Raw genomic sequence first — 26,173 nt, forward strand, 5'->3', positions numbered from 1 at the left:
CCCACTTCAGAAGGATGTGGGGATCATAAAATGGGATTAGCACATCCTCCCCATGTACATCAGCTAATCTTTTACAGATAAAAGGTCACAGACAGATGTACGGTAATAAACTCAGTCAACAGTGTGACGCGGCAGCTAAAAAAGCCAATGCAATTCTGGGCCTCATCAATAGGAGTATAGCATCTAGATCAAGGGAAGTAATAGTGCCACTGTATTCTGCTCTGGTCAGACCTCACCTGGAGTACTGTGTCCAGTTCTGGGCACCACAATTCAAGAAGGACACTGACAAACTGGAACGTGTCCAGAGGAGGGCAACCAAAATGGTCAAAGGCCTGGAAACGATGCCTTATGAGGAACGGCTAAGGGAGCTGGGCATGTTTAGCCTGGAGAAGAGGAGGTTAAGGGGTGATATGATAGCCATGTTCAAATATATAAAAGGATGTCACATAGAGGAGGGAGAAAGGTTGTTTTCTGCTGCTCCAGAGAAGCGGACACGGAGCAATGGATCCAAACTACAAGAAAGAAGATTCCACCTAAACATTAGGAAGAACTTCCTGACTGTAAGAGCTGTTTGACAGTGGAATTTGCTGCCAAGGAGTGTGGTGGAGTCTCCTGCTTTGGAGGTCTTTAAGCAGAGGCTTGACAACCATATGTCAGGAGTGCTCTGATGATGTTTCCTGCTTGGCAGGGGGTTGGACTTGATGGCCCTTGTGGTCTCTTCCAACTCTATGATTCTATGATTCTATTCTATGATTCTAAGCTTCAGAATTTGCTGTCCCAGGACTGTTAAAATGAGAAAGTAAGTCCTGCCTTCCCCCAAAAAGACTTCCAATGTCTTTTAGACAGTGTTGCTAAATTACCAATTTCAAATTCTAATCTCAGAGCCTCAACAATTACCAGCTATTGCTCAGAAGGGTAGTCTCTGCCTACAAACTCTTCTTTTTTCCTAACACTAACACAATCAATCAATCAATCAATCAATAGCTTCCATGTCCCTATGATACTGTTGGTTTTTGGTATTTGGAGTAAATACCAAATTTGGGGTAAGAATAAAAGGAGAATTCCCTGGATCCAGGTGTGGAGCAAGTACTCTTTGGTGAGAAAGCCCCAGCAGAGATTTAAAGTTACAAAACATGCAGCAAAGCAAAGCTTTTAAAGATTTAAAGTTCTTTAAAATATCCCCTTCTAAATAATTTCCAAAGTTCCCCACTTCCCACAGCATAGGAAGGGACTCCTCCAGTAGACAAACCACGAGCTCAGGTCCAGACATAACATTATGTTAAAGCACAATGGCAGTGCATCCTGCGACAGGAACACTGTGGCCACAATCTCTGTCTGGGAAGATGAAAATGTGCTTGTTTGTGTTAAGTCCCGCTTTGAATTAGCATTATGTGCAAATCAGGTCAGATCTACACAGCAGGACGATGCATCATTCTGAGTGAAGTCACCTTGTGTGGGACCTTCTTTCTTGAAGCCCTGTTTGCAGACTCAAATGAAAAGCTCTTTGTTCTTCACAAGTACCAACATGAATTTTGACCTCTTATGCTTTCCCTCACAAAGCTGCGATCATGGCTAAGCATTCTTATGCTATTATCTCCTTCTACTGTAGAAATCGGACAGGGAAAACATTTCTCTTCTTGCTCAGCTGAAAACTGAAGAGTTCATAAGCCCACTTCACTTGTTCCCTTCCCCTCCACCCACCCTGTACACAGTGAACTTCTGGAGGAAGACAAAGAGACGTTTAATGGACTGTAAGGGGAGCCTCTGCAAAGCAATGGAAGGCCCACCCCAGGCTTCACCAACCTAGTAGCCTCCAGATGTTGTGGGATTGCATCTCTCATCAAACCCAGCAGCAGAGTACACCGGGCTGGCAAAGGCTGCTCACCCCATACAAAACTGAATGCATGCAGACTCTCTTTTCAGACAAGAAACCAAAGGTAAAGCATTAGTGGCAAGACCAAAGGCACAACCCCACTTACACACATATGCATGCATGCGCTATATGCTTGGAAGGAACAACACAGAAGTCATCAATTTCTCTCTTTGAAGGTGAAAAAGAAGTCAAAGCTAAAAACTATGAGAGATCCTGCTTCCTGGGAACTCAACAGCTATTTTGAATCACTGAGAGTTTATATTGTATTAATTGTCATGATGGATTTGTTTGTTTATTGCTCTATATGCTACTGTGATTTTGATATTATTATAGTGATTGCAATGTTTGTTATTTTTTAATACTATTGTTCTTACCGTGAGCTGCTTTGAGATCAACATTTGTTGTTGGAAAAGCAGAATACAAATATTAAATCACATTCAAGTTAACAGAGACATTCCAAAATCCTCAACTCTTTCATATTCTCTTTGCCATTTCTATTGTTACTTTAACTCTATTCTATCACTGCCTCAAAAATTTAAATGTCTAAAGAGCTGAAATTAAACATGCCCCTCCTTCTACCCTTGCAGAGGGTGGGGGCAGGGAAGCACCATCATCTCCTCCTGAACCGATTTTTTGTCTCTTAAGGGGCAACACAAAGGATGCCATGCAGGCAGCAAGGAGGGGCTTCTCATTACCATCCCACTGATCTTCCTTGTTAAGGATTCCAGTTTTGTCCAATGCCTCACCTACTCCAGTAGCTGCTTCAAAAATCTATATTGTTTGGAATATTTAAGACTCTGGGGTTTCAAAACTTCCTACCTGATGCGCTTTAACAACCTTTCAGAGGCCTCTTCCTTTGAATAGAGAGCAGGCTGTCCCTGCTCAAAAGAGGTCTTGTCTACCCATTAAAATCAAGAATGTCAAGGGGACCAACCATATAAACCAATGGGTTTTTATGGCAATATGGAAAAATATTTGGTCTCATCTGCAACCAACCCCTTCCAGGCCTCAAACCAGAAAACAGTGAACCAGACAAAGGTAAGCACATTTTAAGGCCCATCAATTTAAATAGCAAAGGATTGTGCTTATTAATAAGCTTGTCCTTACTTTCGTCACATCAAAAGTAAAAAAGCAGCCATGTTAGCCCCAAGGGGGGGGACACCCCAAAAACTAAATTAGAACAATATCTTCATTTGGAAAACAAAAATATCACAAAACTGTGTTTGCGTTCTCCAGAATTCTTCATTAGGCCAGCTGGTAAATAAAGCAGCAGGTGCAAAGTAAAATTTTGGCGTATGGCAACATCTGGAGTCTGCATCTGGACAGTCTTAAAATGGAATGTGAGAGAAAGCCGCAAACATTCCAACATCTCACCTTCAGATGTTTATACTTTTTGTACGTTTTGGAAAATAATGAATTTAGCCACTCAACAGCAAGAGTCTAAACTGGAGGAAAAGGATATTTGCCATCTGAAGATGGGACTTCTTCCTCTCTCTCTCTCTCTCTCTCTCTAGCAACATTCCCTTCAGCTGCCAGGTAAAGTTACCCAATTTGGCTTTTTTATATACCTAGTACAGCACCTAAAATTATTTTCAGCCATTGTTAATGCTGACTGCCTTGTTTCTCTTTACTTTTCAAGGGCTCTGAGTTTTGCCCAGGGATGGAGACAGACCAGAGTAACAGCCAGGTGTGTTTTTTGTTATATCCAAAGCTGAGGAATCAGCCATCGTTGTGTTTCTTATTCCCAGCAGGGCTGCACAGAACCTAAAAGGAGCCTCACCTCCATATCTGCGGCCTCCTCCCCCATTCCCTTTTCAGACTAAGGGAGTCTCTTGAGGCACTAACAAAAGTTCCTTCCCTCCACCTTCACCAGCTAGTCAGGTGCTTTGCAATTGGGGGTCCGTGTAACTCTCCGGGGGGCGGGGGGGGCTGGCACCTGAAAATCCGGACGCAAAAGCTGAGTTGAGCTTTGTTGCTGTTGAGCTTTTTTTTTGCAAAATCTCCAAACATCAACTACAAATTTAACAACCTCCTGGCTCCCGCGTTGACCTCAAAGGTGAAGGCAGCTTTTCCGCACCTGTGAAGTCCAGAGGCCAGTTGCGCCACGCGCAAGAATTACCGTTCGCTTTCTGCTTGCAAGACGCGGGCGCGCTTCGGGCCGCGCGACTCCCGGCCACACTGGGCGCGCGCTCTCGTGGAAGCGCCCCTGGGAGGATCCTCAGCAGCCCCGCGGCGCACGCCCAGCGCAGGTCTCGGCTTCCGGATAGGATAGGATAGGAAGGAGAGCGGGGGCTGATCCGCTACCTTGGAGGTGGAAGGCCTGCTTTACTTCCAAGGAAGCGTGCGTAGAATTGGGCTGGACGCCTGTGCTCGCCTACTTAGGAGTAAAGCTCACTGGGCTGAGTAGACGTTACCGCTGATGAAAAACGCGCGCAGGATTCGGGGGCAGCCAGCCTTTCGATCGCTTAGCCCCACGGCGGGTGAAATGCTGGAATGGGGCTTCCTTCCGAGTAAGCGTGCACACGATCAGGCCGTATTCCAGTGCACGCTTCCGGGGGAGTAGATTTCTGGGGAAAGCTGCGCACATCTGCAGGCTGCACATCCTTCCTTTGCAATAAGCCCCACAGACAAAACTCGGTGGGTCTGACCTCGGAGCCAACACCTACAAGAGGGGCTTTTTTTCTGGGGGAACTCACAGGAACTTAGTTCCCGCGCCTCAGGTGGGTTCCTGCACCTCCCTGGTGGGCACCATTGCCATTCTATAGGATGAGATTGCCCACCTCTGACAGTGGCTGGATGGGCACGGCCAGGACTTTTGATCGGGGGAGAGTCAGGACTTTTGTTAGGGGGGCAGAACCGACGTGCTCCCCTGCCCCCCCCCCCGGCTACGCTCATGTGGGTGTAGTAGATCTCAAGGGATGATCATGTAGTAGGGTGATCATGAAGGGGGGTGGGCGATCTCCTGCTGACCCTACACCCAATTTCCAACATGTTCCAAAGGTCCAGAGGAAAGATGTAGCACAGGATGGGAGTTGCATGTGGGCGGCCTGGGCGCAGGTAGATGGGCCAAAGATATGCAAGGCCAGTATCCTGTCCAGTCCTGCATCCTTTTCCCACAGTGGGCGACTGGATGCCTGGGGGAAACCCACAAGCAGTATTTGAGCACAATACTCCCCTCCCATGGTTTCCATTATGGCTAAAGGTAAAGGGACCCCTGACCATTAGGTCCAGTCATGGCCGACTCTGGGGTTGCGGTGCTCATCTCGCTTTACTGGCCGAGGGAGCCGGCGTACAGCTTCCGGGTCATGTGGCCAGCATGACTAAGCCGCTTCTGGCGAACCAGAGCAGCGCACGGAAACGCCGTTTACCTTCCCGCCGGAGTGGTACCTATTTATCTACTTGCACTTGGATGTGCTTTCAAACTGCTAGGTTGGCAGGAGCAGGGACCGAGCAATGGGGATTCGAACCGCTAAACTTCTGATCTTCTGATCGGCAAGTCCTAGGCTCTGTGGTTTAACCCACAGTGCCACCCGCGTCCCTCCCCCCGCCCATACACTCAAACAAATCTCACTGCAGTCTGCCCCCTCCCAACTTCTCTCACTGCCAAGGTAAATTAATAAGTGAATAGAAAGAGAACCTCCCCAACTAACGCTGACACAAAAACCCCACACACTTAAGTAAAAGAATATAAATTTACCACCCCTTCTCTCCCCTCCCCTTTTCTCCTGCAACCTTACACTGTGTACAACATTAATGTCTCACACTGAATGCAACTGATCTGTAGAAAAGACTCTGAAACCTGAAAATAGAGACAATGCGTGTACTTTTGTAACCCAAGAACATCTTTAATAAAATTATTCTATTTTAAACAGAGAGGGCGGGGACAAAACCAGACTGAGTTGGCTCTGCCTGCCATTGGCTCTCCGGCGCCACCTAATGTTGGGCTCCCTGCCTTCCTACTGGTCACTGGTGGGAGCCCCCAAGACTCCCCACTTCCTCCTCTTCATTTCTGCACTCATTACCCCTCTGCACAGGGCTTAAGAGTAGTCTCTTAAGGTGTTTTCTTTACATTTATCATCGGACATATTTTCACCAGTCGCCTGAGCATCTTTTTAAAAAGACACAAAATCAAAGTTATGAATAATGTTCATGCACTGTTAATAAGGTGGGATGAACTAAAGTTTTTTACACCACGCCACAGCCATAGGATGAAATAACTGGCCTCTGGCAAAAAGTTAACTTTAGTTACCTGTAACTTTTTGCCAGAAGCCAGTTATTTCATATTATGGCTGGAAGCTTTTGAAGTCATTATGATTATGAATATGCATGAAAGATTTTGCAAGACTGTGTGCATAGTAGTTTTTTAATGTATCTAGAACAAAGCACTAGGCAATCTCTATTTCATTCATGCCAACAATAAACCTATGAGGTCACCGTAATTTGAACATTACAAATAGGGAACTTAAAGGCTGTCTTGCCTGAGGCCGTCCAATGACTTCCTGGCTGGAATGTGTGTGTTTTTCTTCAAGTCTGACACTATTGACAGAATTACCCTGCTGCACACTTGCCTTGTTTGAACTGAGACTGTACCAGGTGAGAGATTCTCAGCATAGTGATGGCTTTTATGGAGAGCACAGCCCATTTAAGGCCAAAGGCCATCACTTTGCACTCAGAAAGTCCTAGGTTCAATCCTGACATCTCTTAGTAGAGCTGTGAAAGAACCCTGCCTGAAACCCTGGGACCTTCTGCCAATGCAGAGCTAGGTGAACCAATGGTCTGGCTCATGAAGCAGTTTCCTATGTTCCTAACATCTATTTAGCATCATCAGTGTATTTTAGCATTCACCAGTATAAGAGAGTTTGGATTTGATATCCCGCTTTATCACTACCCTAAGGAGTCTCAAAGCGGCTAACAACCACCTTTCTCCCCCCCCCCCCCACAACAAACACTCTGTGAGGTGAGTGGGGCTGAGAAGTGTGACTAGCCCAAGGTCACCCAGCAGCTGCATGTGGAGGAGCAGGGAATTGAACCCGGTCCACTGGATTACGAGTCCACTGCTCTTAACCACTACACCACACTGGCTCCAAATAAAGGCACATGAGCTCACAGAGAGAGAAAGAGCCCTATAAAATTATGATGGCACCCCTGTATGTAAATAACACAGGCATCCTAGCATTGGAACACCAATACCACATACAATGTGATTTAAGTATATATATAGTGGCAGATTCAATCCGCAAGTGTAATTCAAAATGTAATTCAGTAGTTTCTGTGTTTTAGTTTGGCCATCTTAAAAGCCAGGTACTGAGCATTGTGAGAGGCTGAAATGTTCTCCCCATTTTAACAAATATATATTGCCCCTTCTGATGCCCACATATTCAGTTGCTTAGAGATGGGCCTGTTTGTCCTATGTGGAATACAATGGGTGTTGTTGCAGATGATGCCATCAATATTTTCTTTGTGTGTGCATCTTCATCCTCTTCCTTCCCCCACCTTCCCCATTTTAAGATGGCCAAATCAAGTGCAAGGGAGGATAGCGGAGGTCCTGCATCTTTTAACAAACAGAAGAAAAAATGTCAGCATGTGCTTCTTGCCACACAGGAATGTGGAAAGCAAACCTTCCTCTGATGACCTCCACGGTGTAGCTGTTTAATAAGGAGTAAGGAACCCCTCCTGTCCTCCTTTTGCATCTGGAGCGAGCTTCTCCCCTCCCAGGAGGATGAAACATGAAAGATCAGGTATTTTACCTACCAACTGAATAGTGATGCACCAACCAACCTAACGTGGTAGGTACAGAGGGGAAAGACCATGGCTCAGTGGCAAAACACCCGCTTTGCAGGCAGACGGTCCCAGGTTCCATTCCCAGTAACTCCAGGTAGGGCTGCTGCCAGTCAGTGTATACAAGACTGAGTTAAGTGACCCATGTTTGACTTTGTCCCTGCTTCCTATGTCCCTGCTTTTCATAAGTCACTTCCCACTGGCTCATCTTGATAGAGAGCAGAATCATTTCTTTCTCTGGTTTTCAAGGTCCTGTTTGGCTTACTTTGTTTCTTCCCACTATCCTTTTGCTTCTTTACTTCATCCTCTTTTCCCTTGCCTTTTTAATTTCTGCTGATTACCCCTTCCCTGGAGACCACCAATCCACAGTAGCCTGGGAAAAACTGCCTCAAATGCCAGAGAACAACTCACAGAGACTGCTTGCAAACCCACAAATTAACATATGCATCTAATACCATATCTTACTTTCACTATCAACTTTGTTCACAATCAATTTCATTTCAGGTATCTGCTAAGTCTCTTGCAAATATTAATTGAGGCTGCTAGTAATTATTATTTCCAATGCTTCAGCCTTTAGAGGTCCCACTTAAATCATCAGCCACACTTGTCCTAAAGCTTAAATTAATTCTCTGCCCCAAGGAAATTATATTAAGCCAATTTAATAATATTTCTAAAGAACTACAAGGCAGCACGTTCACTTCTAGAGTTTTGATAAGTTTCACTTTCAGTAAGGATTTCTGAAATATCAAGAGTCAACCATAATGAGATGTTCAATTTTCTGTTTACCTTTTAGAATTGCAGACAGTGGGGGAGTTTTGAAAATGCAGGTTCCATCACTGAGCTATATGGAGAAAAAGGAGGGGTAGAAATGCAGTAAATAAAAACCAAAGGAAATATGCCAGGGTATTAACAAAAGAAACTGGTTTGACCATTTTCTTTTTGATGCTTCTCTTCTGCAGGCTCTAATCTTAACACCTGTAAAACCATAGGCCTGGGAGGTCTTCTTGACACCCAGCTCAAGTAATATGATAAAGTATCATATTATTCTTTATTCCGCAAGATATAAAAAGCATTGTTTAGAACAGGGGCAAGGGACCCATGGCCCCCCAGACACAGCAGGGCTCCATCAGCCCCAGCCTGGCCAGTAGTCAGGGATGACTGGAATTGGGAGCCCAACAGGACTAGGAGTTCCCCAGCCATGGTTTAGGACATCCACCTCGCCATGTTTCTCAAACTGGGGTCTCCACCTGCTGTTGGACTACAACTCCCATCATTCCTGACCACTAGTCCTGCTAGCTAGGGATGATGGGAGTTGTAGTCTAACAACAGCTGGGGACCCAAATTGGAGAAACGCTGGTTAATGCATTGCATGCTGATGAATTCCTAGATATTCAGCCCACAGGCTCACCCAAGGGGACAGGATAGGTTGCAAAAGACAAAGCGGTATTGGGGCTTTTCTAGCTGCGAAGGTCCATGCCTATAAAGCCAACGTAGTGCCTTCCAGACTCCAACTCCCATCAGCTCCCAGCCAACACAGCCAATGGTCAGGGGTGATGGGGGTTGTAGTCCAGCAGCATCAGGAGGTCTTTACTACAGATCACAGCAGTATATCCAGGGGGAGGCATAGTCCCTTCTGCCTCTGCCAGCCGTCTGTGCCATAAGGGCAGCTTAGGCAATTGCCACCAGAAGCCCCACGACCACCACCTCAAAGTTCTGCAGCACATTACAATATAGATACTTACTATTGAGTTCAATGGGATTTATAAGTGACACTAGGTTGTTCTACTAAGCACATTTGCTTGGGAGCTAATTCCAGGGCAATCAATAGCTCCTGCTTTCAAGCAAAGGCATTTTGGATCAGGGTGTTAGCATCACAGTTCCATTTCCTTTTGAAGTCAACAGAAAAGTTATTGACTTTAGCAAATGCTAGATCAAGCTCTGTACCAGATTGGCTCGCTGGCCCTGCAAGCAAGCATTTTAAGGATAAAAGCAGTTGTTAGAACTCTTGGAATAAACAACAAGTTTGTGCAGTGACCCTTTTAAAGATCTTCAACAACATTTTATCAATTGGTTTGGTCCACAAAGTTTTTAAAAAGTGGGTGAATGCAGTTCTTTTAATCGAAAAACAGCAAAACCAGCACAAATCAGGAATATTTGGAAATTACTGACAGAGCAACCAATCTTGAAACTGTCACAAACGTGTCGTGAAATGCAACAGCTAGCCCACCTCCCCTTTCTGCAACAAGGCTTTATAAAGACATAGGCAGCATTTTCCATGCCAATTTCTAAGGAACAAATCTATTATGGCCAAGTCAAAGGATGCTTGAAAACAGGATGTTGAAAGTGCTGATGCAGTTGCCTGCACAGCAAACAGCGGTTCTGGATTGGTGCTGGCATAAAATCCTCTGAATAACTGACAGGAGAAGATTTCTTCATTCTCGGATGCAGTGAAGTGGTGGGGAAATGTGAGTGTGAAGGGGGAATTATATACTTCTGTAGGTTTGAAATGCAGGAGAAACTGCAATGGTCTGGAGTAGAAGTAGGCAAGTGAGCACTCTGGGGCCCATCTCAACCCCCAGAACAGCCTCAGGAACATACCCCCCCCCCCACATTTCCACACCTATTGCTGATCTCAGCCACTTATCCCCAACCCGAGATGCAAAGAAAGACTTCTTTTGACTCCCTGTTCTCCAAGTAATCGGTACAGCCTCATACAAATCTCCCCTTCTGCACCCATGCAAAGGGGAGTAAACAGCTGAGGCACCTAAAGGAAGAGCTGTGTTCAAATCCCAGTTGCTATTCACACTGAAGAGGAGGAATATAAAGACCCTTTTGCTTAAGCTTCTGCTTGTAATAATTGGTGGGTTGAGGAAAAACTCTGGGAAGAGGTCTTCCAACAACTCTCTTAGCAGCAGCCTCAGCCAGGGGCAGCATGTTCCATTTCACTGCCCGAGGCAAAAGAGGAAGGTGCCAGCCCACCACCCAAATGCCCACTGCTGGCCTTGTGTGGTTGCTGCAGTGATGCGCACAAAGCAACAATGGATTCCAGTAGGATCTCCCCGAGCTCTTACAAGCTCTTGCAGAGCATACATATGCAGACCCTCCGAGTGTCCCTATTTTCTAGGGTTCCTAATTTGATCCCAGAATGTCCTGCTTTTCCTTAGGATGTCCCTATTTTCATTAGAGAAATGTTGGAGGGTACAAAGTTATCCGACCCCCAAGTCATCTGAAGGCAATCCTGCATAGGGAAGTTTTTTTAAAAAAATGTTTAATGTTTTATTATGTTTTTACTTTTTTATGTTTTTATTTTTGTTATTTAGGTATCACACACATGAACCAAAATTCTTATGAGGCATTGGGACATTTACATTACACTTGAAATACAAACCTTCCAGTTTCAGGTACTTTTAACTTGAAGTAGGCTTTTTTGGTAACATAATGCCAATTGCTATTTTAAACATTATTAGAGGGTGCAATAATGAGCATGCCTAAGACAACGTGCGCAAGCCACATCCTGTGTATCAGCTCTGCTTTTCATGGAACTAGGCACATCCTCTGCTTCGTTTCTTTAAATATTTTGAAATAGATTCCATAATTGAATTATGAATTCCCAGTTAAGAATTTACAACTAAGCTTTGAATTCCCAGTTAGAGTCCAAACATTTGAGTCAATATGTGTCAATTAGGCTTTTTCTGATGTGTGGTCCAGGTAAAAGGTAAAGGGACCCCTGACCGTTAGGTCCAGTCGCGAATGACTCTGGGGTTGCGGTGCTCATCTCACTTTATTGCCCAAGGGAGCCGGCGTACAGCTTCCGGATCATGTGGCCAGCATGACTAAGCCGCTTCTGGCGAACCAGAGCAGCACACGGAAACGCCGTTTACCTTCTCGCTAGAGCAGTACCTATTTATCTACTTGCACTTTGACGTGCTTTCAAACTGCTAGGTGGGCAGGAGCTGGGACCGAGCAACGGGAGCTCACCCCGTCGCGGGGATTCGAACTGCCAACCTTCTGATGAGTAAGCCCTAGGCTCTGTGGTTTAGACCACAGCACCACCCGTGCTGTAATTTTAAATTTTAAGTAATTTTAAAGTAGTAATGAATGTTATTCATTTTAAAGTAGTAAATGAATAGCATTCATTACTACTTCAAAATTCCTATGTTACTCACCAAAGTAGTGGTGAATAACATCAGATCAACAATGTTATTCGTTACTACTTTCAAATTTAGATAGTACAAATCAATATGGCTATCCTGATTCAAAAACACCCACCCCACCCACACATGAAAACAAGGTTCACCACCGCCAATCACAAACAAGCAACCACACACTAGAGTAGACCAACCCCAACTTCTCCCACCACCAGAGGAACACAAGCGAATAGCAAAGAGATCCTGCACAAATGACACTGATACAAAACCCCACACATACCTTAAGTAAAATAGAAACATTGCCACCTGACCCCACCCCACCCCCACCCACCATGGCCCCCTCCACCTCTTCCCCCCTTTTTCTTCCTAATGTAACACTAATGTCTCAACAAATGAAACTGACCTGTGGAAAATAGTAACTTGAAAAAGGAGACATTGCACATACTTTTGTAAACCAAGAAATCTTTAATAAAAAATACATTTAAAAAATGTAGACAGTCCTTTAAATTTTGCAGCTAAATAAATTCAAGTCCAGCGATTCCACTTTCGAGGCTTACCACTTTGCGCTAGAGGGCAAGGATGCCACACAAAATGACACTCTAGAAGGGGGGGCCTGAGGGGATCAGGGCAACGGCCCGCGTGGCCAAGCCCCCTGTTCTCACAGCTCTGGGAATTGCGTGCCCCCCCAAACTGACACTTACACAACGACTTCGCACTGCCACATCCCACTCATGGCAGCTGGTACGTCCAAGACCGCTGTGACGGGGCCTTGAGCTTTTGACTGCTTTGGCTGGGCTCTGGCAGCTTATGGGCAGCTCGGTCCCACCAAGTGGCGGGTCATGAGGGAGGGAGGACACCGGCCACCCCAGTCCCACCTCAGAGGCCACGTGGGCAAGACGGTGGCATTCTTGCCAAAGGGATGGGAGAGAGGACGCACCCAGAAAAGAACATAAAGGGAGAAGGAAAGCGGGAGGGGTGCGAGGGAAACCGAAAAACTTTATTATGTTTTTATATATCTTGGAAGCTTCCCAGAGTGGCTGGGGCAACCCAGTAAGATGTGTGGGACATAAATTATTGTTATGGAATGGGACATCCCTATTTTCATTGGAGGGTGTGCATATGAGATCTCACCAGATCTTGCCAGAAGCCAGCACTGCTTCTGGGAGCAGGGAGGGGGCGGGTGCCACGGGGCACTGCATCAGGGTTGTGCCACGCAAGGTTGCGGCCTCAGCCCGCTTCATGTTCCCAGGATTCTTTGAGAGAAAGCTATGACTGTTACAAGTGGTATAATGCTGCAGATGGCCCATTTCCCTCCTTCCTCTAACGTTTCCTCAGGCCAAGGAAGCGACTTGCCCAGACGCACGATTCTTGAGTCCCTTCTCCATCAGTTCCCTCCCTTCAAAAAGGCCCTTGTAATGGACACTTTTGCCATTGCATGGCCCCCTGGGCCTCTTGCCTTGCACTCAAGCCAAGAGGGTCCCCTTTGTCCTTATTCTCAAGCATTCCGATCATCCGATGTGGTCTCTCAAGGGTGCAGTAACTTCCTGAGTACAGCGCTCGTCTCTGCTGAGATTGATGCGGGCCATTAATTTCTACACTCTTGGCTTGCAGCCGTGTCCTGATATCCACATGGAACGCCTGCATGGCTCAGTCTGATATTCACATTCCCCCATTTGCAGCTCTGTTCCAAGCACATTTGTGTGGAAGAAAGTCACAGGACAGCAGCCTTCATTTCCCAGCCAATATCACTGCAACACGATACTGCTGTCTTGTGTATAGTATTATGGGGGTAACAGACTGACTCACTAGATGCTGAAGCGGCCTGCCAATTGCTGAGCAGTTGTTCAAACCCAAAACACGTCCGACATGGACTTCGGCAACTACGACTTGCTTGTGGGGTGGGTGGGATTAAAAAAAGGATTGCTGATAGGATGAGGTACCCAAGGGAATAAATACCCTCCTGGTCCCCACTCAAAGTGGCTAATGGGATTCCAGTTTCCCTGCCCAACACACAAAGGAGGATGGTGGCCAAGGATAAACACTGAGGCACAGGGTCGTCTGCAAGTTTAGAAATACACATACTGCAAGTATACACGCTCTGGGAAATATCAACACTAGTCACTATCTCTGTTCGCCACCCCTTTAAGATCCCTCACCCAGCTTCCAGCTATTGTTTATTTCCATTCCCAAACCTCATCTGATTTTCCCAAGGAAAGAACTCCATGGCAGAAAGACGGAAGAATGCACAACTTTGGGGCAAAACACCCCACATGCAGAGGAGCTGGTGGATTAATGTGAAGAGTTGCAGGAATTCCCTTCTGCAGGAACTAGAGCTGTGTACAAATTCTCTCAAAGTTCTCTTATCCTGTTTGTGGATGAAGAAATAGAGGTGGGGGAGAGAAGCTAGCACCAGATTTCTTCAGGCGAAGGAGAAACTCTCCAACGGTGTCTTTAGCAAGTGACAGGGGCATGGCTACTTTCTTTTTCCGCACCATTACAGGTTTGGGGGGTTAGTCTGGCTGATATCCATGGGTCCCTTTGAGTTCTTAGGGTCCTGTATATGTGAGGCTAAATATTTAAGAGGAAACCTGCTGAACCAGTGAAACCAGTTCCTTTGTTAACTGGCCAGCCAAGGCCATTACCTTAAGTGCTGCATTTTACATGTCCTTGAGACGCTGCCATAGGGACAGGTGGGTGGGCTTCCCCCCCATCTCATCAGGCTAGAAGCCACATCATCCTATGATGGGGAACAATAGACTGTGGAGGACTGTGTGTCTGTGAGTTTGGGGTGATGCTGGAAGCTGGAGAGATGGACATGTCTTGCTTTGTACTGGACCCAAAGTTTTGACAAGAACTGTTGGAGTGTTAATGCTGTGAGCCCCTCCATCCCACGCTCAGGTTGTCTATATGTGTAAATAAATCCATATATCCTAAAGACACCACAGCCATAGATCTTTATTCCAAGGAACCCGAACTCTGGATGGGCAAAGGCATCCCAGAAGTTTGTCACCGTTCAAATATTGGGGTGCATGCAGAACTAGTTGTGGGGGTTTGTTGCTGCAAGTGAGTTGGTAACCTGGGTCACCATTCCACATCTTCCACAGTGCCCCAGACATAGCATGATTCTAGGCATCACCGGGCAGGGGGGGACAGCAGCAGCCAACACAAAATGGTGGAGAATATTTAGGAAAAAAATCTTCAAGGATGCCTTTTCTTCTGTGATTGAGGGGGGGGGGAACCACCACTCAGAAATGTTTTTGGAGTAATTTTTTAATATATATTTTTAGAACATTGGTTCAGTTCTAGTGGGAAGTCAGCTCAGCTTCTCCATCTGCCCTTACCCCCAGGATAGGTGTCCTTACCTCCATCTCAGGTGTTTTTCAACAGCCTTGGAGTGAACAGATAATGCATTTTGTTTCTGCTGTCCAGGCCAGGTAGGAAAAGCTCCATTTCCCCTCTATCTGAAGAACATAAGAAGAACCCTGCTAGATCAAGCCATAAAATCCCATCTAGTGCAGCATCCTGTTCCCAAAGTGGCCAACCAGACGCCTCTGGGAAGCCCACAAGCCAGACCTGAGCCCAAAAGCACTCTCCCCATTTGTGATTCCCAGCAACTGGTATTCAGAGGTATACTGCCTCCAGCCATGATGATGGGTTTTTTCCTTCTGAGTCTATGAGTGGGGAGGATGTGGTGAAAAACCTCTGCTTACAATGGATTTCCACCACAGGCAAACCTCTATTTGATTCGAAGAACAGCAGCAGGGGAAAAAATCAAGGAGCCCCCTCCATATGGCTGGATACAGAAGAACTGAAGAACAGAAAGCATTGATTGCAGGTTCATTCCAGTAATAACTCGCACAATCAATGGGAGAGCTGAACACGGCCAGTACTTTGGAACAGCTCTTCATGAAACTCCTACCGGCAACTCAGCCCTTGCCCTTTAACCCAACTAGCATTTGATGAATGGTTTTTATCGTCAGGAAAGCTGCACAGATTATAGCTCTTTTCAGACATCCAGAGTGGTTATAGCAAATGCACAGTGACAGCAAAACCCTCCCTGATCCATTATGCTTTATTTCAATATCTGAAACAAGCCTACACATATGCACAACAGGACTGTGTGCATTCATTTCCTAACAAATGAAAAACTGAAAGGAATGGGGACCACTCATGCCATTTGTTAGGAAACAAGTGTCCAAATAGTTATTGATTTCCATTTTATCCTAGGAGCCAAGATGGGTTGAGGGGAAGGACTGCAGATAAGTGAGACTATGTCCTTTTTAACATTCAAAAGTTCCCAGGATCAGTCCCTGGCTGGCATCTCTAGACCCCAGTCAGAAATCGTAGGAAGCCCCTGCCAGTCACACAATGGGGCAGATGGAGTTAGATGGAGCAACAAACTGACTTGATAACATTACTGAGCTTGACCATTCATGAAGGGGCTTCTTTGTTTGCCCAAAAAACATTTTCAGACCCAAATTGGAGAATAGAGAGGTCCACAAGAATACAGCAGGTGTGGGTCAGGCTGTCGTCAGGGATAATGAGGAATTTAGCACAACAACTTCTAGAGGGTAACAGATTCCTCATCTCTGGAATACAGAGTGGCCGGACCAACTCTAGAGGAAGCAAGGAAAACCTACTAAATCTTTGGTTTTTAATCCAGAGCCTTCTGGAGGATGCGTTTTGGAGCTGAGCACACTCCCAGTGCCCTTTGAATTATATAAAATAGGGATGCCAACTGTGTGAATTTAACCTATCCATCAAGAGGGCTTTGAACAACACCAGCTGTTACCACTACCACCTTTCCTTCTTCTGTTTCTTTTTTTTTTTTTTGTCCTCCTCCCTTTCCCCTATCTATCTTTCCATATAATAAAAATGTAAAAGTGTCACCACACAGCCCCCTTTGGAAGATTTTAGTGCTGCATCACAACACAGGATTTGTATGAAGCCGGAGGAGCAAAAGAGAAGGCAGGTTGCACAACTGTGGCCATGGCATGGGAGCAAGAAGGGAAGAGAGGAGAAAGTGTGGTTCAAAAGGACAAGAGAGGTCCTCCTTCACAAATGTGTTTCATTCCTGGTACCATGTGGTCTTCAACACCAAGTTCCAAATTCAATGTAGCAATTTAGAACAGGTATTTTATTAATGAGAAAACACCCCTATACTTCTTCTTCTTTTTCTTCTTCTTTTCTTTGGCGATCACTTCTAGCCAAGTAAGATTGTCTTCCACAAACACGGTTTTAACAATGAGTCCATAAGTGACTGTGGAGGCCAATTCTGGATCCACACGTCCTTCCACAGTGGGGACATCCACCCACTGAACTGAACTTTAACTGAACAAGCTAACTGGCAGGTTTCCTCTTATGATTATATTCACCTTAAAGGTCAGTAACATATATCATCATGGGGGCATGTACAAAGCGGGGTGCAGAATAGGAGAGAGGAGGAGGAGTGGAAAGGGAGATGGTCTGTGTGCAAGGCAGTGGTGGGAAAAGGGAGGAAAAGGAGGAGGAGGGAGAAAATGGGCAGAGGAGAAGGCTTGAGGATAAAGATGAAAAGGGATTGCAAAATAGGAGGAGATGGTGGCTTCATAACTGGTAGGATTTGCAATGTGTAGGAGAAGGAAAGTGCAGGAGATAACCATGGAGGTGGTCTGTGTATGGCGGAGGGAGCACAAAAAGGAGGAGGGTGAAAACGGGTGCAAAGTGGGACTGCAGAATAGAAGGAAGCAGTGGCTTCAGCAATGGGTTTAGGAAAGTGAAAGGCATGCTTAGTAGTTGTCATGGGTCAAGGAGGGACTTAATGTGGGGGTGGCAAGGGGGCAAGCAAAGCAAGCAGGGGGCACAGTCCCTAGTACAGTGGTACCTCTACTTACGTATGTGATCCATTTCGGCGTGCCATTCACACCCCAAAAAGTCTGTAAATAAAGCGGCGCTACTGCGTGTGCACTAAGCCTGAAGCACGCAGATTGCTTCTGTGTGTGCACGTGTGGTGAAACCCGGAAGTATACACTTCTGGGTTTGCCACATTCGCAACCCAAAAATCCGCAGTACGAAGTGAATGCAACCAGAGGTATGACTGTACAATATAATATATTAAAGACAGGTGGAGGTATGAGGAAGTGAGGCTTGCTTGCTCGTGTATAAAATCAACTTTCCCCCCTAGAAAACATTAACTAAAAAACGTGTCCTATTTAATTAAAGAAGCAGCAGGCAATTGAATGCTGCCAGATTCTCTGACCAATGGAAATGGACTGGCTAATGAGGTCCTCCACTTATCTCTCACGGGCAACTGCAAAGCAAGCTTCCCACACACTTGCTTTGATAGTGGAACAAGAACAGCTGCCTGGTTATCATCGCCATCATTTATTAGAGGGAGGATTTATGGAGCCACAAGTCACTGAGATGGGCAGACACGGGGCTCGTGGGGCCTGCTTGTTTTGTCTTACTAGGCCCCCAGAGCTGACTGCAAAATACTGGCTGGGGGGAGGGACTATGTGACTCAGGGGAGGAGCCAGACAGGCACTTATTGCCATGTGCATGGCTCATCACAAATCTACACCTGAATGATTATACATCAGATTTTCAAAAATTAAAACAAGCTAGCAGAGCTGACCAGAATCCTGTTGAAACCCAAACAATGAATAGTCCTGTTGTTTTTTCTGGTGTGGAACATTTAAGATCTACCTCAGCAGGCTTTCCTTTTATTTTCACTTGTAATTCTTAAGAAACAGTAAATGGTGCCTGCATTTCTTTGAAAGAAAGAATGTGTGTGTGTGGGGGGGGTCTTTCATTTTATATAACAAATAAGGAAAAGTATAATTAACATGATTTAAGTCCAACAAGGCATGAAAAAAATAATAATCATGATTACAGTGAAGAACTCACAACTTCACACTGCTTGTGACAGATATATGACAATGTCACAAATCAAACTCTCTTTGCTACAAAAATTAATAACAATAATTATAGATCTAGATGTACTGCAAAATAAAAATACAGTTCATTGTCTTAATTGTCTTTATAAAAGAAAAGCAAACCAGATTTCTAAAGAGACACCCATTTAGCAATGATACAAACACAACCCTACCCTACCCTTTGCATCATCCTTTCCATCCTTGCCTTCCGGGGTGGGGAGGGTTGGATTAGATGATTCTTGGGACCCCACCAACTCTACAGTTCCATGATTTCATGACCATGTATAGAGCACCCAAGATGACACCAGAACACACACACACACACCACATCAGCACAACCAATGGCCTAGTACTGCCAGCCTCCAAGCACCCTCACAGGCAAGGGTTGGACTCCCATTAGGAGCCTCACAAACCACAGTTTTAGGAGCACAACACATAGAGGGGAGAAATGAGAAGGCACACAGCACAGCACCTACACAACTCCTGGGACAGCAGAGAGCACATATACTGCCACCCCAGGGCAAGGGTTCAAGACCTAGCCAGGAAGGAAAATGCTCTCTTGCCAAGTAGAGGTGTCAGGAGGACACACAACATGGCAGGCAGCCACAGACACACAACAGCAGCCTAGCGGGGGCTCAGTGCACAGGGAGACGAGAAGCAGGAGATGGGAGTTCAGGCCCCACTAGGGACAGGGAGGAAGACCCCCTCCACACATACCTTTTGCATACCAGATCTTTGAAAGCTGTAAAGAGGGAGGAAGCTCCTAGGTCTCAAAGCTACCCTGCAAAACTTCACAGAGCAGCTCCCCAGCCTCACCCAAGACTCAGCCAAAGGGTGCACCTTACATCTAAAGCACTAGGATGCCACTTCAAACAGTCATGGCTGTCCCCAAAGAATTCTGAGAACTGTAGTTTGTTAAGGGTGCTGTGAGTTGTTAGGAGACCCCAGTTCCCCTCCCAGAGTGGCTTAATAATCCCTCATACCATGGAAGTGGCTTAGTCATGCTGGCCACATGACCTGGAAGCTGTACGCCGGCTCCCTCAGCCAATAAAGCGAGATGAGCGCTGCAACCTCAGAGTCGGTCACGACTGGACCTAATGGTCAGGGACCCCTTTACCTTTACTTTTACCATGGAACTCTGGGAGTTTTAGCTCTGGGAGGAAAAAAGTGATTTCCTAATTATTCTCTGGACCCTTAAAAACATCTCCCAGGATTCTTTGGGGGAAGTCAAGTAATGTAGTACAGCAGTACCTTGGTTTGCATACGTTTTGGATTACAAACACGTCACACCTGGAAGTGCGTGTCCCGGTTTGCAACCTTTTTTTGGATTACAACCCATTTTGGGGGGGATTACAACAAAAAAAAATTGGAGGTCCCTTGGCGAAAGCACGCCTTGGGTTACAGCTTGGTTTGGTTTACAAACAGACCTCTGGAACGGAATATGGTTGTAAACCAAGGTACCACTGTCCAGTGCTTTAAAGGTCAGGTCTGAATGTGGCCATCAACGCCAAAAAATTGCAGGGGTTGTTGAGGCAGCCCCAGCCAAATGGAATAAGTAATAACAATAATAACTGCCACCACCCATGTTCTCCTTCCAGAGAAGTCACTGGCACTGCTTTGAATCCAGGGTACAACTTCATGTTGTTGTTGTTGTTGATTGAATAGCCACCCCTAAGCCACACAGCAGGGGCACCACATAGCTCTCCCAGCAACCAGTGTGACCATCCCCTCCTGTTATGGTCAGCCCTGCCTGCTGGGGCCTACAAGACTACAATGCTTCCTCCTCCATCATCCTTCCTTCATCTATCCTGGCCACAGCCCCACCTGTGCACCCCAAAAGCCCTCTCCTCTTGTAGTCTATATGTCAGAGAGACCGTCTAAATTTGTGTGCAGTTGCCTCACGAACCTTTACACAGAAGGCGCTTTATTATTATTGTTGTTATTATTATTATCCCATTCCTGGATCAACTCCACCTACCCAAACTGGCCCCTGGGTGTTTCTGAGCAGGAAAGAGCATAAAGGGCTTCCAGAATCCTGATAAGACAGAGGGGACTGGTGGTAGTTCTTGTGTGCAGGAATTGGCACTCAGCTGTAGTGCTTGAAATTGTGTTTCCTGAAAGAGCTAGTGTGTGATTGGGGCGCTCCTTGCTCCACCTTTGTCACTAGAGGTGTATGTGCCCTAAGTGTGCTCCTTCCACACACTCCCCACCTCGCCATCCCATTTCAGGCACTCTCCTGGCTTACCTTCATTGGCAGAATGGCCCTGGCGAGTTGAGGGCATCTTGCTTAGGTATCTGTTATGATGGTGGCATATAAGTTCCAGCTTCACCACATCCCAGAGCCCTTGCCCAGTGTGTCTCAAGTAGAGGACTGTGCCCTGAATAGCAGGTTCCTGAGTGTGCCCTGCCATTCTAAGCAGAGGCTTGTTAAAGAGGAGTGCAGGTGGGGGGGAGGAAGAGCTATCGAAGCCCCCGCCCCCTGCCCCATTGCTGCCTTCCTCAGGTCAAGGAGGGAAGTGATACATCTCTTTCCAACCTGTAAGCATTTCAGGGGTATTTATTAATGGTCACATTTAAAGTAAGTGGCTGGCTGTGACAAGATTATTTAAAAAATACATTATATAAAAAAAACATGCTCCTTAAAAAGTGAGGAAGTCACCAAAATAAAGTTGAGAAATTGAATTTTTAAATATATACGTGGGGTGGGTGGATGAGGGAATCTTAAAAACAAAATTGGAGCAATTTTTTAAAAGTGTTGGGGTTTTACTTTTTCTTCTTTAAATGCAACTGGTTCACATTCTGGGATGTAATGCCATCAAAACCAGGCAGCAATTTACCACTTGAGTTACAGAGGCGTTTTAACCATCTCGTGGGATGATGGGATTGAAATGCCTTTGCTTAAGTGCTGCTGGGAGCATTCTTAATAGTTACCTTGTAAGGAAAATAAATAAATCACACGTCAACCTGGCTTATTTACTTGGCAGAATGGGAGAGGGGCACAGCGGGTGGGAAGGGGGTGGTTTGGAAAAGGGGTGATTTGGTGCATTGCGAAGCCTTTTTTGTGTCTCTCTGGCTGACAGCTAGAGGGCAACCTGAACAGAATGTGCCTAATCTGCATTCCCCCCCCCCCCTTTGTGCAACACTCCCATAAATCATTTTAAATACTTTGGAGGCTTTTTTTAAGACACACCTAAAAATGTAAAGTGTGGTTGCAGCCAATGCATGTGCAGCTATGCTGGTGTAGGAAAAAATAAGGTGTGGAAGTGCAGAGGTCCAAAACAGCCTGCCATCTGTGCTGCTGCTGGCACCGTCACCCTGTGTGAGTAGGCAGAGCGACAATCCCCAGAGTTCCCTGGGAAGAGGGATGGGTGGTTCAACCTCTCTGAAAATTGTAGCTCTGTGAGCAGAGCAGCACCCTTAACAATCTACCCTTCCTATGGGGAAGCCATGACTGTTAAAGTGGTGTAATAGCGTTTTAAACATATAGTGCAGATGTAGCCTAAGCATCTCATTAGCTCTACTGCCCATGCTGGGCACAACATGTACGCATTGTTACCTTCCTTCCCATGCTCCTGTAACCATAGCTCATCCCAGATGGTAAAGACTGCTGATTAACTTGGGTTCCACCTGTTGATAAGCACAGTCGGCTCTTTAGTGAAATTCTAAAGGGGTTTTGATGTAAAGAGAAAGCTGTAGCTGTGTAAAGTATCTTGTCAGATGTTCAAATGAACATGTGAATGTCATGGGATGTCTGGTCTGATGGTGGCTAATATGACCAGGTAACTATCAACCTGTGAGCTTGACATCAATACCAGGAAAGGTCCTAGATAAGATAATTCAACAGTTGGTCTGTGAGCACTTAGAAAAGGATGCTGTGATTACTAAAACCGAGCATGGTTTCTAAACAAAAAGTCATGCCAGACGAAACTCATTTCTTCTTTTGATGAAGTTACAAGGGGAATGTTGTGGACATAGTATATCTTGATTTCAGTAAGGCTTTTGACAAAGTCCCCCATGATATTCTCACGAGGAAGCTGGTAAAATGTGGGTTCAATGAGGTAACTGTTAGGTGAATATGTAGTGACAGAACCCAAAGAGTGCTCATTAATGGATCGTCGTCATCCTGGGAAAAAGTGACAAGTGGGGTGCCACAGGGTTCTGTCCTGGACACGTTGCTGTTCAGCATCATTATAAATGATTTGGATGAAGGAATTGAGGGATGATCATCATGCAGTAACAATCACAGATATAACAAGCAGCAGAAATTACCTTCTTACACTACTGAGGTCATTTTCTCGGCTGCTGCAAATGCTCGTCTCATCCTGAGGGTCAAAGTATGCAGAAGGTGTTTTGGTTGATTTGTGTTAGCTGGCAAATTCCTCTTTCTGTTACTGTGGGCATTCTGTAAAAATCCAGGGGTGATGAAAATATATTGGAAAGGGATGCATGAGCATAGCGTTTGCTTTTGCAGAGCTGTTGCATATAAAAGTTATCACAGAATGGATCAGGTTCCTATTGTTCTTGAATTGTTCCAGTCTTTCTTTACCACTGGTCTGGAATACAAAGATGTTGTCAATCTCTCATTATCACCAGATGAGTGAGTTGTAGATGGGATTTTTAAGGATGACTTGTTCAAGTCATAAGATGAAGACAGAGGAATGAATCCAAAATGTGTGGGAGGGAGCAGGACTCGCTGCTTACTCAGAGATCAGTGAAGGAAACACTCTGAAATTTCTCTGTTCATTATTACGTACCTGTTCTAGGTTGCTGCTTGCTTCTCATGTGGGCCATAAAAACACTGGCTGAAATGAAGCCTCTGTGTGTGTGTGGAGCACCCAGCTTTCCTTGGTTGGTGACAACTTTTGAGAGCAGCCTACATTAGGAAGGGCTTTGCATACTCTGCTTGTGATGAATTTGCTTCACAAGAAAACAGATGCATGTTCTGTTTATTTCAGTTTTCCAATGGAGTTCAGGATCCAGCAGGCTCAAAACACAACCTGAAGCAGACTTTCCCAACCTGGTGCCCTGCAGACCTTTTGGATCACGACTGTCCCATCTGTCCCAGCCAGCATGGCCGTATGATGCTAGGGCTGATGAGAGACTGGCCATGCTGGCTGAGGCTGGTGGGAGTTGTAGCTGCAGACAGTTGGAGTGTACCATGTTGGGAATAGAGTAGTTGCTTTGGAAGACGATAATCAGGCATCCAAACAACATTACCAGTCCAACAAAGTTGATGTTGAAGAATCATTGCTTTGACACTGGTGATCTTTGCTTCTTCCAGTACTCTGGCATTTGTTTGCCTGTCTTCCCAAGTAATATTTAATTTTTCGGAAACACTGTAGATGGAATCTTTCAAGGAGTTGGAGATGGCGTTTATAAGTGGTCCATGTTTTGCAAGCATACAGTAAGGTTGGTAGTACAATGGCTTTGTAAACAAGCATTTTGGTTTCCCTGTGAATGTCCCAGTCCTCAAACACTTTGCACTTCAATTGGGAGAAAGCTGCACTCGCAGAGCTCAGGCGATGCTGGATTTAGGTACTGATGTCAGCCCTTGTGGAAAGATAACTGCCCAGGTAAGAAAAATGATCAACATATTCCAACATTGCACCATTAAGCTGGATTTGCGGCACTGCAGAGGGGTTGTTTTGTGCTTGTTGGTGCAGCACTTTGGTTTTTGGGGTACTGAGCAATAGGCCAAGCTTTCTGTAAGCTTCTGTGAAAATATTTAGAATGGTTTGAAGGTCATCCCTTCACTGTGAGCACACTACGTTGTCATCAGCATACTGAAGCTCTATGACAGAAGTTATGGTAACCTTACTCTTTGCTTTCAGCGTACTCAAGTTAAATAGCTTTCCATCTGTTCGATATTTAATTTCTACCCCGGTGGGGAGTTTCCCTCTGATGAGGTGTAGGATCATGGCGATGAAAATAATGAATAAGGTTGAGGTGATAACACCCCTGTTTAACGCCTGATCCCATGGTGAATGATTCACTTTGAGAGCCATTATTCTCCATTATTCTTTGAGAGAGGATATCCCAGCAGACTTTAGACATGCCATAATTATCAACCTTTTCAAAAATGGTGATAATACAGATTGTGGAAACTATCAAGGCATTTCTTTATTAGCTGTGGCAGGCAAAATCCTTGCAAGGAGTTTAGCAAACCATCTCCTAACTATATCCAAGGATATTCTCCTTGAATCCCAAAATGGTTTTCGACCTTCTAGGGGGACAGTGGACGTGATATTTACTGCTTGACAGCTTCAAGAAAAATGCAGGGAGCAAAACCAGCCTTTGTACATGGCATTTATTGATTTGACTAAGGCCTTCGACACTGTAAATCACACTGCCCTGTGACCTGTCCTTCTGAAAATCAGTTGCCTGGATAAATTTGTATACATCCTGCGGCTCCTCCATGATATTACAGCAACAATCTGCCAATATACCTATATCTCTGTGGGTAATATGTAAATGTGTACCATTATAAACAAGCCAACGTTCAATTGAAGTGACAAAGAAGCCCCTATTCAGTAAAGATAAACTGCTGCATGCAGGGGAAACCCAACTTTCCAGCAGCACCGGAGTTGCCCTTCAGAGAGGAAAGACCCCTGAATCCCAGTGGTAGGATTGTAAAATCATTTTAAAAAATTGGTAAATGATGTAAAATGAATTGAAAAAAATGTTTAAAATAACTTTTGTGGGAAAACCAGAAGCCCTTTTTGTTAGGTATTCTAAGACAAGAAATGCCGAAGAAAAACAGGACATTATTCATGTACGCTACTACGGCGGCAAGAATCCTAATAGCACAAAACTGGAAGACTAGAGAAATACCATCTAAAGAACAATGGCAAGAAAAATTGATGAACTATGCAGAACTGGCAAAATTAATGGACAAATTGCATGAAAAGGTAGTGACTTTGGAAAATAGTGACTTTGGAAAAGAATGGGAACACACTTGCAGAAACAAAAACAAAAAAAATGGACTCGTTGGCAGGATTAAAATAAACATTTACAACTTTATTTACAGAGAACAAGAAATATAATTAGTGATAACAGAAGATTATGTATAAACAGCAGAATGTAACATTTGGTATAACAAACAGGGAGGGGAAAACTACAAAATGGATGTTAAATGATGATACTGAATAATTGTTATGAGAAAAGAAAATCAATAAATATTATTATTTTTTTAAAAGGCCCCTGAATCCTAACTGGAGTTGGAGGGAGCAATGGATGACCCAGGCCTGGGAACCAAGCAGCAGCTGAATTGCCACAGATGGCAGCCTTTTGAAAGCTGTCAGTGGCTTGGACTCTATTTTGATAGGCGTGACATCACTGGTGGGGATGCAGCCTGGGAAGTGACAGGCATTTCTTGATAGGGGAGAGTTGCTGTAGGTCCTGGAATTCCCGGACATGTCCTCTTTTGGGGGTCCTACATGCAAATGTCCCAGATTTGAGGT

At 45.2% G+C, this 26,173-nt stretch overlaps 1 protein-coding gene across 8 annotated transcripts in view; it reads right to left on the bottom strand.

Annotated features, from left to right (window-relative positions):
- The window catches only part of GPAT2 (glycerol-3-phosphate acyltransferase 2, mitochondrial), an 86,701-nt gene that overhangs the window by 59,682 nt on the left and 846 nt on the right, over nt 1-26,173 (bottom strand). The window contains exons 2-3 of one of the 8 annotated variants that reach the window (XM_083514202.1): nt 22,270-22,340; nt 8,438-8,492 (exon numbers count right to left, since the gene is read on the bottom strand). Coding sequence is in view for 2 of the 8 variants with exons in the window: in XM_083514206.1 (XP_083370332.1) it covers nt 3,654-3,680 (27 nt within the window). In the remaining 6 variants the exon portion in view is untranslated. Of the gene's footprint in view, nt 1-3,653; nt 4,428-8,437; nt 8,493-9,393; nt 9,872-19,430; nt 19,517-22,269; nt 22,341-26,173 lie in introns of those variants that run through there. The other 7 variants (XM_083514204.1, XM_083514209.1, XM_083514197.1 and 4 more) reach the window with 7 other exon arrangements.

This window comes from Podarcis liolepis (genome assembly GCF_965112155.1).
Source record: "Podarcis liolepis genome assembly, chromosome: 7".
NCBI lineage: Eukaryota > Metazoa > Chordata > Lepidosauria > Squamata > Lacertidae > Podarcis > Podarcis liolepis.